The sequence below is a fragment of the Limanda limanda genome, chromosome 17 (genome assembly GCF_963576545.1).
Source record: "Limanda limanda chromosome 17, fLimLim1.1, whole genome shotgun sequence".
In the NCBI taxonomy this organism is placed as follows: Eukaryota; Metazoa; Chordata; class Actinopteri; order Pleuronectiformes; family Pleuronectidae; genus Limanda; species Limanda limanda.
The window spans coordinates 14270730-14283995 of record NC_083652.1 but is presented as its reverse complement, the minus strand read 5'-3'; the positions used below and the strand labels follow the sequence as shown (position 1 = coordinate 14283995).

Genomic DNA, 13266 nt, shown 5'->3' with positions numbered 1-13266 from the left:
AATATATTGATATAGGTTTTAAGTTCAATAGTGTATTATCCATTTGTTTGTTGTTTTTATTTATAAGTTTATTTCATTCATCGAAACACCAAACAAATCTCAGGGGACTAAAAATAATATTAACAATAAAAGAAATTAAATATTGATTTCCTATTTGAATTTTAAAATACACAGGCAGGGTCTATTTTTATCTTGAATCATTAACATCGTTAATTTTGAGGGATACTTCCTTTCTTTAACAACAATAATACTAATAAAATTACTCAAAACAATAATAAAATAATAATAATAGTATTAATAATAATATATTTATTTGTGAAAGAAGTGAAGTTTGTCCTTCACAAATAAAATAAAACACACAATTAAAGGAAGAAATAAAAAAATAAAAATTAGAGTCCCATGATTGAAAACAGAACTTCGCTGCTGGAAGTCAAACCCAGTCCACAGCATTTCTGAATTATTTTGCTATTGCGACGTTTAGTCTGTTGGAAATGTTGACAGGAGCTGCTGACAACATCAATTAACACAATTTTACAATCAGCTCTAAACACCAGGTCCTAATGTGACAGAAATGTTTAAACAAATTGTCACTTGCAAACTGCACATTCATTCCCTACAGGCCCTGAACGCCATGCTGTTTAACCAATACAGATGTTTTATGATTAAGATGCATATTATTGTTGATATGCCTGTCACACCTGATTATTTCATTAACCCTAACCCTTACTACGTATATATATATATAGGAAAGGGGTTTATAAACGTGGCTATAACACATTTTATGCACAGCGTTCTTTTTTTTTCCCCACATTCTGGGTTCAAAGCACATCAAAGAAAACACTGGACAATGACACACAACTTGGGAAATTGCTCCCTCCTGGGAGCCAGTGAACGCACCGTGCGCACGGCCCAGTGGTCGCGGACGTGTCGCGTCTCCTCAGTGATTTTCCTCAAAATGAATCGCAGGTACAGAGACAGGAAACTGCGTCATTAACAAACAGTGCGAAAATAGCTTCTACAGAACGCTGTCAATGTGGTTATTGGATTAATTGGAAGATGCAGCCATCAAAATAAATCCTCTGTCTTACGTGACTTCCCCCCGTGTCCGTGAACGTGTCTCAGCACACAGCTAACACAATTAACCTGACCTGGAGCCAAGGATGAGCTCAGGCACTCAGGGTGATTTATATAATACTTCTCTTCTGCCTCACATGATGTTTCCGTCAGAATTTAGTCCCTTTTTGAATCGTGTTCAGCTACATTTCATCTCCTGCTATTTTTAGGAGCTGTTATGTGTGAAGTGTTGCATGTCTTATATCCTTATTTGAATGTATTCATGCAGTATGCACGCCCTCACTGCCTCACATGTTTCTGTGTCTGCAGGCATCATAGCAATGGTTGTGTTTGTGCGTGATGCAGCAGCTGGGGAATACATCCAGCTGTAAACAGAGAGAACAGCCCCCCCCCCTCTCTCCTCCCTCTCGCCCTCTCTGTCTATCCATCTTTCTATCTGTCCTCCTGACTGCAGTCTGCATACAGTGCCACACTGCTGCTGCTGCTGCTGCTGCTGCTGTGTGATACCAGCGAGTGGGAGGAACAGCTTCCTCTGTTTTGCCTCAAAAGAAAAAAGGAAAAGAAAATGACGAGACATCTTGCTGGAGCTGCTGCTGCTGCTGCTGCTGCAGGGGAGGATTTGGCTTCCCGTCTCCTGCATTGCACAATCGTTCCCATCTGTTCAGCCAGATAAACACGAGAGGAGAAAAGGAGCGCTGGAAGACGAGTACAGAAGGGCAGAGAAGAGGAGGGAAGAGAGCCATAGTAGTCTGAGGGGGTGTGTAAGATAGAACAGAAGAAGAGGGAGAGAGGTTGAGTGGCACAGGGGGTGTGAGGAGAGGAAGGGAGGCAGAGGAACATAAGATAGATAGAGTGAATCACACCGCAGTAGGATGAGGCTAAGAGTGACGGAGAGAGCCGAGGAGCATTTGAGCTGCCACCCTTCCGCACGCCACCCAGGATCCGTCGCTTTCTGAAGAGGGGAGAAGAGGAATCCACCGTGGAGGCGAGAAGGAGACGGAGGAGGGGGGCAGAGGAGGAGGAAGCCAGAGGTTCTACACACAAGATGGCTGCTGTGTCCTCTGCCTCTGACACTGGTAAGTGGTTTTTTTGGTTCTTTGCAGTGCAGCCTGGCCGCACGTCCCCCCATCATCACCATCCGTCCACCCACTGGCTGCATCCAGGTACAGCCGTGCCATGTTTGGACCACATGTCCGCAATAGTGGGGGAACTGTTGCTTGAGACAACTTCCTGTGTTTAGCAGCTCACATGGAAAGTGTCAGCAGCAGCGAGCATCCTCTCCTCAAAGAGCAAACATCCTGTAAACTCTCTGTGATGCCAAAGCATTTGTCCTCTTACTCATGATACCGTCCATGTGCCTGTTCTCTCCGGAAGGAGGTCGAGGTTCCTCCTCTCTGACCCGAGTCTTCCAAAGGCTAATGACGAAGAAAAACAAAGAGGAGGCATGCTGGGAGCAGGGTTGAGGGGCAGAAAGGGGGATGAGGACAAGAATGAGTGGAGGAGGCAATGAAAGAGAAGAGGTGTAAGGTAGCAAGGAGCCCGGATAAGATGATGACAAGGGGAAATCAGAGGAGTCAGGGCAGAACAGAGGGACAAGGAGTGCGACATGAGAATTTATCGGTGGGGGGAAAAGATCAGACATATCCTCATCTCCTAAGAGCACATTAGGAACAAGACGAAGGAGAGATTGAAACTGATACGATGATTATAATGTCCTCTGAGGCCCAACTGTGCTGTGGACATCACTCAACAAACCCATCCTCCGAGAGAACTTCAGTCTAATCTGTCTGTGTTTCAACAGGTGACCCCAGGGGCCGACACCCCCCTGAGCGCAGACTGCTGATCCTAGGGGGCCCACAGTCCGGTAAGACCTCAACTGCCAACAGCATCCTGGGGGACGAGGTCTTCGACGCCGGGACGGAGACAACTCACAGCAACGTGGGCCACACAGAGATCTATGGCAGACGTGTCACCGTGGTTGACACTCCACCGTGGGTCATCCCAGCTGAGCCAGAGGAAGAAACTGAAGCTGAAAACAACAACGAGGATGCCGGTGCCGAGTCGGACAGTCAACCGCGGCCGCCGCCGAGCCTGGACAGCGAGGGGCCGTGCATGGGGGCCATTCTTTGCCCTCCCGGACCCCACGTGATACTGCTGGTGGTGTCGGTCACCCAGCCCTTCACTGACGCCCAGAGGAGGGCCGCAGACGAGCAGCTTGGGGCCCTGGGTGGAGGAACCTGGAGGTACTCCATGGTGATCTTCACTGGGGTGGACAAACTGCCAAAAGGTGTCTTCATTGAGGAGCACATATCCAACACTGGAGAGGCCCTGCAGTGGCTGGTGGAGAGATGTGGAAGCAGGTATGACGTCTGTTTCCTCTCTCTCTTCTCTGGTTCCTGTCACAAAAACAAAGGAACATGTGTTGTTGTCTACATCTATGTTGTCTACTGTATGTCATAACCAGAAAAACTGAAATAATGACTTGTGGTTGTAGCCTCAACAGCAGCAGAAGCAGTTCAGCAGAGGGACATTCGTTGTCCATAGCAAAGTGTATTTGCAGGTGTTGGGGAATAAACCACTGCCTATGTGAATAAAGTTGTATAAGACTACTTGTGACATCAGAGGGAGCTGAACGGAGTCTGATTCACTGCCTCAGGTGACGTCACGAGAGTCAGTGTTTGTTTGGCCTGAAAACGACAAGTTTGCAGCTGCTCTCCCTCTCTGCTTCAGCTCTACATCAGCTCCTTCCAGCTACTAATTATAGACTGTATACAAAGATGGACGATATGTCTCCATTTCCTCACGCTATCAATTTATCAACATGCTCATATGAAGCCAAACTTACTGTATAAAATTAGCACATGAACACACCCCACCCGCTAATCACCAACCCCTTCCAAACTCCCGTCCCACAATAAACTGAACCATAGGTGTAACCATGGTGATCACTGTGTCTCTCAACCTGTAGGTACCACGCCTTTGACAACACTCAGAAAGAGACGGAGGAGAACACACAGGTACCCGAGCTGATGGAGAAGGTGGAGGAGTTGATCACCGACAACCAAGGTTGGTTTTTCACATGAAGAATTCGCTTTTTTTTGCTGTGATACACAAAAGGATAAGACAGTATGTAGAGCAACGTTTCTGCAGCTTCAATCTTATATAATTTCATCATTAATGAATACACCAGTTGTGACGTCGGGCCGACTGCAGACGGTTGTGTGAATAATTCATTGTTGTGGTTGTGCAGGCTGGTACTTTGAGGTGAACGAGCTGATTTTACTGGAGGAGGAGCAGGCCAGGAGAGCGCTGGAGGAGGAGAGGATGAGGATGGAGGAGCACGCCAGACAGAGGGAGTCGATGATCGGAGGACCTCCCAGAGGTGTGTGTGTCTGTGTGTGTGTGTGTGTGTGTGTGTGTGTGTGTGTGTGTGTGTGTGTGTGTGTGTGTGTGTGTGTGTGTGTGTGTGTGTGTGTGTGTGTGTGTGCTTGTTTTTGATACCTCTTTAGGACATTTTCCAATATAATCACTTACCTTATCATGACCAGTAGACCTCACAGGGACCCAGTCCTAATGAGGACAACTGTCATGTCTGAGATCCTGGTTATAAGGTTAGGCTGTCCTTAATGAATGGAAGTCAATCAATCAACAAATCAATTTTTATTTGTATAGCCCATATTCACAAATCAATATTTTTCTCATAGGGCTTTAACAAGGTTTTGACATCCTATGCCCTTAGTCAATGCTAAATCTTAATGAGGTTAGCTGCACGGGCCTGTATGTGAACTCGTACAGATCTTATACCTTTGTGACGACTCTTTTGAGCCCATAGACTTTACATAGTGAGGACATCTTGGGAAAGTTAAGACATTTTGGCCAATCCTCATTTCTGACCTACTTTCAAAAGGCTGTTTGAGGATTAGGACTCATTTTTAGGGTTAAAATTAGGTTTAGGTTATGCATAGGGTAAGGCTTGGGGTAAGGGTAAGAGCTATGCCATCGAGTGTCCTCACTAAGATAAAAGTACAACGTTTTGTGTGCGTGACGGAATGATTAATGTGTTGAAGAAGAAAGGCCACTGCACAAGAACTGCTGTTAGGAAAGAGCTTACTCATTACTGATCAATATCTGCGTCTGTGTTCTGGGCAGAACTGAGGCTGCTGTTGTTGGGCTGGAAGGGCGTTGGTAAGAGCTCGGTGGGGAACGCCATCCTGGGCCGTCGGTACTTCGAGTCGGGCCAGGAGACCGAGCTGTGCCTCAGGAGGCAGGCGCTGGTGTCGGGACGCCGGATCACCATCGTGGACACCCCAGGTTGGGACTGGTTCTCGGTGAGGCGCACGCCGAAGCGCATCCGCCAGGAGTCCCAGCGGGGAGCGGCCCTCCTGCGACCCGGACCCCACACGCTGCTGCTGGTCCTCCCCGTGGTCTCGTCCCTCACGGCCAGGAAGAGGAGGACACTCCTGGCCCACATAGAGACTCTGTTCGGGGACAGCGCGTGTCTCCACACCATGGTGCTCTTCAGCTGTGGTGACTGGTTGGGCCGCACGCCCATCGAGGAGCACATCCTCAGAGGCGGGCGGGAGCTGCAGAGACTACTTGAATACTGTGGGAACTATTACCACGTCATGGACAGTAAGGTCCCCGGGAAGGACAGGAGTGTGTCCGTCCTGCTGGATAAGATAGAGGAGATGATCCGAGAGAATGGAGATAAAGCCTTCCTTCCTATTCAGACGGAGTGGTGTAAGTCATACACTCATTTTCATGTATATTTTGGACATATCTGAACCTGCATGTACAGCATGAAGTTTGTGAAAACTGCATATGTTATACAACCTGTCTAATATGTCTGTGTTGCATTTGACAGTGAGCGAGGAGAGCTCCTACTCCTCAGATAACACCGAGCCGGAGGACGACTGTCGAGGATGCCAGGTGCAGTGATGCAACCGCACTAAAAAGGAAAGTGTCTTTGTCTCCGTGATCCGAGTCTCCGGTAAAGGCCCAAACATCACCTCATGTTAGTCCAACCTAATCTAGAGATCTCTGTCCAACTCTGTGGAGTCTTATGGAAAACAGGCGAAATGAAATGAGGAGAAACTCACGGATCACTGGGCAGACTGGTCAACGCGGTCCCCTCAGACCCAGGAGGAGGAGAGGTATTCTACTTTTTTGCTTCAAGGGTCCAGAACTAACATTGACCCTGCTCATGAGCATGTTCATAGGGATCAACTGCTGCTAAAGAGATCCTGGTTCAACACTGCAGAGTAAAGAATTGCTCATCATTGCAACTCTATGTGTTCAGGCTGCACTGGTAATATTATAAACTGGAAGTGAATAATCAAAACCAAAATCAATCTGGTAAATGGGGTTTGGAGGTTTGCAGTGAGTCATCACTTGGTTATTGGAGGAATAAGAGGAATGTGTCCATGGATGTTTCATCAGTTTTGGATGGATTTTACAGTGTAGTCATCATCCCATGTTTCAAATGAAAAAACAATCCCATGTATACTGGAATATGTTTGCACCAGTGTAAATCTAAAAAGTCAGGAGGGTCCTCCGGGGTAAAATCCGGATCCTTCACAGAAACTCTGATTAACGCTGATTCCAAAGCTGCTGACGTGAGTCACGTATCAACTCAAATTGGAGAACAGAGAGCCGGTCTTTGCACTTCAGTTGAAATTTGTCTCTCTCGTGCCAAGAAGTTAACTGAACCCATCTTAACTAGTCAGTATATATTTTGTATCCCACCTTCGCTGTAGCGTTCATGCTCAATAAGAGCTTAAGCGAGGCTGCAATGAAACTATGTGCAGCCTCAGATCCCCCCGGAGCTGCTCGGGCTGGCTCTGCTTCGCTGTTTGTGGTCGTGCATCTGGTGCATTTATCGACAAGGTAAGATTCAGCTTCGTGCCTCAGCATCAAAACGTGAGAGTGGGAGTGCAGCCCTGCGGCAGGGCACTTTCCTAAAGGCTCCATCCAGCTTCCGCATGCTGCAGAAAACAACATAACCTCATGAACCATCCGAGCTCTCACAGGGCTTTTGCTACCTTTTTCTACATCCTCGAGACATCCTGTCATCTGAAGTGACATTTTGCTAAAAAGAAAAAAAGGACTATATATATATATATATATATATATATAAATTCAGCTCTCAGAGGCATGTTAAGACATCGCATGCAGATAATTGAGTGCCTATAGAGTTGAAGGCAACCTCACTTCTTATTGCTCCGACTCGCGCTTGAGCAGGTCTTTGTGACATCACAGCCCTCTACCTTTACAACTGCAAAAAAAAAAATACTAAAAGAACAAAATGGAGGGGGTAAAAAAATGGACTCTGAAAGTTACATCGAGTGAGGTTCTGTCAAGACTGGACGTCTTTGGACAGTCGCACATTCAGGTTCTTCGGGACCTCAGCACATTTGGAGTAAAATAATGAATAAGGCGGTAAAGTGCCAAGTCCCGGCTTTAATTACATTAGGTTTACATCAATGTCGAAGCTGAACTGGCTGAAGCACAGAGCCCAGAGGAACAAAGAATGTGCAACTGTCCAAATGCACAGAACACAATATGTGACTGATAGCACTGCCATGCTGTGAAATGTGATTTTATACAAACGATGTAGCCTATAACAGAAACCCTGACACCGCTTCCTCTGTGCTTTCACTGACTCCGTGCTCCATCTAGTGACGTAGGCTACTGCAGCTGTGACCAGCATGACTTTCTCACACATTCATTCAGAGTCTTAGTCCCACCCCGCGTGTGAATATGTTGTATAAGCGGTGTATATTTACTGTGTAAGATATGTTACATATGTCGTAGGCTTGTAGCTGAGCATTTTGCACTGTGTATCACTTTACTGTAGCCGAGGTGGCATTACTTCCTGTGTGGTCCTTCGTACGTGGTGATGGCGTCATCGGTACTTTGTTCATCCCCAGACAACAATAAAAAAAAGATGTGGATATACAGTACTGCTGTGTATTTTGGGCTTTTGTTTCATGATATCAATCCTTTTTTTGGGGGGGGGGGGTTGTTTGGTTTTTAGGCAAGACTACACAAAAACAACTGGATGGATTTTTCCCCGAAACGGTAGAAGGAAGGATGTGGTTTGTATCAGGGAAGAAGACATTAAACTTTGGTTTTGTTTTTACGGTTCTTTTAACATTGTAAGATCCCAGGGAATAATTCATGGATCTTGATGAAAATAATCAGGCACATTAAGCTGAACACAAGCCGCGAGGCCTTGTCTCAGGAGGGATGTAGTGATGGTGGAGTGTTGTCACTAGGTGGCAATAGTTCAAGCTAGTTTCCTCCCATCATTCACTGAGAATAGAGACACTGAGAATGATTATAAGAAAAAAAAGAAAAGTAAGATTGAGTATTTTTATATGCACCACTACAAATATTTTATATCTTTAAGGCTCACACAGCTCAATCAAATAAACTTCTTAGTGTGACAAAAACTTGTTTTATTTTAAACATAAAAAAATACTACTTCAAGTACACGCAGTAGTACATTGTAAAGTACATTGTTATGTAGCCTCAGTCACGCTTTTGTACTTTTGAAATTGAATTAATGCCACAATGTTCGACCCCTCAAAGTATAATTAATTTCGTTTGCAGGTTTTTCTCTATGTACCTTGCCACCGTATGTCAATATATGAGTCTGTGTGTGTGTGTGTCTATACAGTATTCAGAAAGTAAGAGTCATGATTTTTCTTTTTAAGATGGTAGTATAATAGTAGAAGGTTTTATCCCAACATGAACTCTTCATTGTGTGCGTTTAATATAATGCACAGAGCTCTCACCCTCATAAATCAAATGTTTCCCTTGAAAAATGTGTGTATTTACGCACACAGGGATATGTCCAAGTGTGTCCTGGAGGAAATGTAAGTAGGTCTACACCATCTTGACGTTGGCGAGCCTCCATAGTTATAGATTGTCCTTAAACTATCTGGACCAAAGCCTGGACCAATTACCGTGCGTCCACCAGCAGCCAGTTCCAGGCTGAATGTTTTTCCAGGTAATATTATTCAAGCTGTGCCTCGCTCAGCACCAGTCAGCACTCTCTCTCTCTCTTTTACTTTTCTCTCATGCTCTTCATTCCTCTCACAAACTAAGACAAACACATGCTGTTAGTTTCCACACAAAAATACTGTTTCTATCCTTAAATTCTGTAAACGTAGAAGGCGGAAATTACATTTTAAACCTCACATGACTGTGATTTGATTGAAAAGTCATGCGTCTGCAGCACTGTGCTGGTCAGGCGTTCTCCATTATCCTGCTCACTGATTGTTTGAGAGAGGCTCCACTCAGATGGAGCTTCCACAGGCTCATTGTGAGGCCACCAACAAATACTCTTTGTGTTTGGAACAAGGTTGGATTACGAACAGATTGAAAAGAGTCTCTATGAGCAAAGACACTGACTTGTGATTCACTGAACCTGAAATTGACCTCACAGGGACAGTTACATTCACGCGTCCGACTGACCCTGTGCAAATACCATGCAACCGATTTGATAAAGTTTAAGCACGTGGAATGGAGACTGGGATCAAGCTGTGGACGTGTGTGCTAGTGGGTGACCCTCTTTTCCTCCTCAGCCCCCCCTGAACACACCACTACACAAACTAATAATTGTGAATTTAAAGAAAAAACTCAAATGTTTTTCAAGATCAGCTCTGGAAATTAAATTTCAAGGACACTTATGACTCTATCCCCTCTGCATCATATACAAGTGGAAGGAAGAGCATTTGCAAACTGGGATTGAAACGAACCACTAACATGTTATTGGTTTTTAAGTGGATTACATACCATGTAGAGGTACCTTAACATGTGGAGGCAGGCTTATTAAAAATGCCAGTTTGCTTTCAGTGAGGAATTCACTGTTCAGTTTTCTTTCTTATGGTCACAAATAATCACAAAAACATTGTGAAATAAGGTTCACAACTCTTTATTAAGAGACTGAGAATACAGGTGGATGGAAGACATTATCAAATACACATTTTAAAACAAAAGACTTACTGGTTTGTAACTTAGGTCCAGATATAGAGGAATTCAAATACAAGAAACAGCACCGGTCCATATACTGAGTGGAAAATATCCCAAATGTTCCCAGAACTATTTATTTATCATAAAACTACTAATACCAGTGTTAGATATTCAGCTTTATTGAATTGTGTTTCAACACATGCTGCGAGGAGAGGACACATTATACTGACACATGTTTGCATTAAACATTCAATCGGACACTTTCCGTTAACCACATTCTACTCTGACATACTTAGGTCCAACCACTAAGGGTCAGCACTGAGACCTTTCCTGGTCCTGCCCGAGCGGACCTCCTCCATCAGCTCCTTGAGGTACTCGATCTCCCTGGCCATGGATTCAGCTTTCTCCCTCAGCTCCATGTTCTTCTTCTCCAGAATCGAATGCTCCGAGGAGATCGAGTCCTGCTCGCACCTCTTCTTCTGCCGGTAGCGTGTGGCGGCCGTCTTATTCTGCGCCATCTTCTTCAGCTTCTTGTCCTTTGGCGCCTTCAGAGTTACCCTGTCATCATCATCATCATCTTCATCATCATCATCACCACAGAGGGACTTGACTTTAACAGTGGGGACACCGGGAGAGGGTGGACTGGTTATGTATTTGGGCTCAGGGTACGGTCTACTTCTAGACGACCTTTGTGGGGGGGAGGCGGGAGGGGACGAGTGAACGACCAATGGTGTGGTGGTTACAGTAGTGGTGGAGACCCCCACCTCGTTTTTAGGGGCCAGTACAAGGACGATGCGGGTCGGTGTAAGGGAGAATACAAATCTCTGGATCTGAGGGACCACAGCAGCTAATACTGGCTTCTCCTCCGTCTCCAGGACGTCCACCTCACTGCCCAGGTCCAGGGTGTCGACTGGGGAGGAAGGAGAAGCTGGCTCAGATTTGATTTCGAGCTCCTCTTGTGGCTCTGGGACACATGGGGGAGGAGAGGGGACGAAGTAGGAGTCAAAGACTTCCACTGTGACGGGTGAAGCATCGTCACAGACTGTGGGGGGGGCTGTGGGAGGGGGACTTTGAGGAGAAGCAGAGGGGAGACTTGAGAGAACAGGAGTTGAGAGAGTGGGCACTGGGAGGGAGTCGAGCTCCATGGGGCAATCTAGGGAGGCCAGCAGGTCTTCTGTGGAGCTGATGGACGACTCATGGGGACTGCAGGAGCCAATCAGAGAATCCAGGTCAAACTCGTTCAGGTCCATCTTCTCCGCCATCCAGTCCAGGGCACCGAGCGGATCCTCTGCAGAAGACAAGGAGAAACTCCGTTACACCGAGAATTTCAAAAATGTTATCAAAGGTGATAAAAAGAGGTCATTACCTTTCCTGTCATCTGAGATCATTTGGCATCCCAGCTGATCAGGGTGCTCCAGCCAGGGGAGGGAGAGCAGGGCAGACTCATTCCCAGCTTTGTCCCCGTGGAGGAGGACGGCGGGCGGCGAGGGAGGGGGAGAGTAGAAGTTAGGAGGAGAGGGCAGTGACAAGGAGGTGAGGGGCGACACGGGTGAAGTGCCCCCCTCTGGTGAGGTCCCTCCTCCTTCCTGATTCTCTTCTTGGTCAGGGTGATAGAACAGGGAGCCCATGGCGTCAGCCGTGGGAGAGGAAGGCCCCCAGAGAAGGGCCTCCATGTCTTCCAGGCCAAACTGTGAGCTTGTCATCGTCATGGTCGTAGTGGCTGTTGTTGGTCACGAACGGGCTGCGTGATGACGCTAGGAGGGCGAAGTGTTTCGTGCTGTCGGATGCAGCAGAGCTGAGGGTTTCCACAAAGGACCTGAGGAAACGGGATCAAAGAAAGACGTCTGAGGTGAAACTATGGAACATCATAATCACACAATTTAAACCGACAGGGAGAAATAAGATTCTGATCTCAGGTTTGTCGAGGGCTGGGCCACAAATTATATATCAGTAATAAAATGTATTCTTATTATCTCTTCTACGTTTAAATAGTCCTGAGTGAAGATATAATTTTATATACTGACAAATCAAAGATGTGTTACACCTATTTACAGGATGTATAAACATTATATGTTGTTGTATTGTGTTTTATTTATTACTGATATTGTTGTATTGCACACTAGATGGATCCTCTCCTGTTTTGGCTCAACAGCGCCTCCATCCCTTCAGTGGGGCTCACTGCACATCACGTGTTTCATGTCAGCTGCTTCATGTCTCATGACCGAGATGAGGTCACCTCCCTCCCTCCCTCCCTCCCTCCCTCCCTCCCTCCCTCCCTCCTCCTCCTCCTCCCTGTCAGCCACTTTGTTCTCCCTCCGCCATTTTAACCCGCTTATCAGACTCTCCTCGCCACGTTGTCACCAAGGACAAAGTCGTCATAACAACCCTCCTGTTTGATACAAAGTGTCGCAAAACGTCTGAGGATCAAACGCGAGCGGCGACATTTATAGCACATGTGGCAAAATGTATCATTTCACGTTTCCTGTCCTGTGTTGCGTCATCACCCTCACGACACGCCCTTGTTTTTTTAAATAAATCATTAATAGTTCAATCATCGTTACACGACTACATCAGCGCGCGTCGGATAAAAATACATAAAGAATAACATTTATTTAAGATATAACAAAGAAAGCAAAATGGCGCTCGCGGGAAATGTGAGGCCTCTGGATCGCGCGAGGGCCTCGGCACATCCGGCAGCTGTCACTTCAGAAAGGTTGACTTACGACATGTTGGCTGAATCGGAGAAGACTCAGTGCACTGGTTGGTGGCACTGGGTTGGAAGGCGGCTGCTGGTCACACTCTTACGCTGCCATGTCGGCGACGGGACAATGTCCGGAGGTTTCTACTGCTGCTGCTCTGTGACGTGCTGAGAGGAAACTGGTGCTGTGCGTGGTGCTGCGGTGCTGATGAGGATCCGCAGCGTGGAGAGGAGGTGTGTCCTTCCGCCAAGCACGTCATATCACTCCGCCGAGGGTGCGTCGTCCGCATTCCTCTCATCTGCCCTATTTAAAGAGGAAACAATACTCAACCTGTGTTTTTATTCTATGAAACATGAGTTTGAGTTCCTATGAAAGTGGTTCACACATGTGTTATTCTTATTATTGTCATTATTGTCGTTATTATTATCATGATTACGATTATTACAATTTTATTATCGTTATTATTACGACCATCGTTATGATAATAGTTGTTGTGTTGTGTTGTGATGATGAT

The 13266-nt window shown here is 46.2% G+C and overlaps 2 protein-coding genes across 2 annotated transcripts; one reads left to right on the top strand and one right to left on the bottom strand.

Moving 5' to 3' along the window:
* Positions 1-2094: 2094 nt before the first annotated feature.
* si:dkey-110g7.8 (GTPase IMAP family member 8) lies at positions 2095-6217 on the top strand. The gene is made up of 6 exons (XM_061090692.1): positions 2095-2150; positions 2876-3434; positions 4043-4140; positions 4325-4456; positions 5224-5814; positions 5939-6217. The coding sequence occupies exons 1-6, from the start codon at positions 2120-2122 to the stop codon at positions 6010-6012; spliced, it is 1485 nt and encodes a 494-aa protein (XP_060946675.1). The 5' UTR covers positions 2095-2119; the 3' UTR covers positions 6013-6217.
* A 3782-nt stretch (positions 6218-9999) lies between these two features.
* On the bottom strand, positions 10000-12946 carry atf4b (activating transcription factor 4b). Its single transcript, XM_061089762.1, has 3 exons — positions 12777-12946; positions 11420-11869; positions 10000-11341 (listed from the first exon to the last, which is right to left on the bottom strand). The coding sequence occupies exons 2-3, from the start codon at positions 11760-11762 to the stop codon at positions 10359-10361; spliced, it is 1326 nt and encodes a 441-aa protein (XP_060945745.1). The 5' UTR covers positions 11763-11869; positions 12777-12946; the 3' UTR covers positions 10000-10358.
* Between the last annotated feature and the right edge of the window lie 320 nt (positions 12947-13266).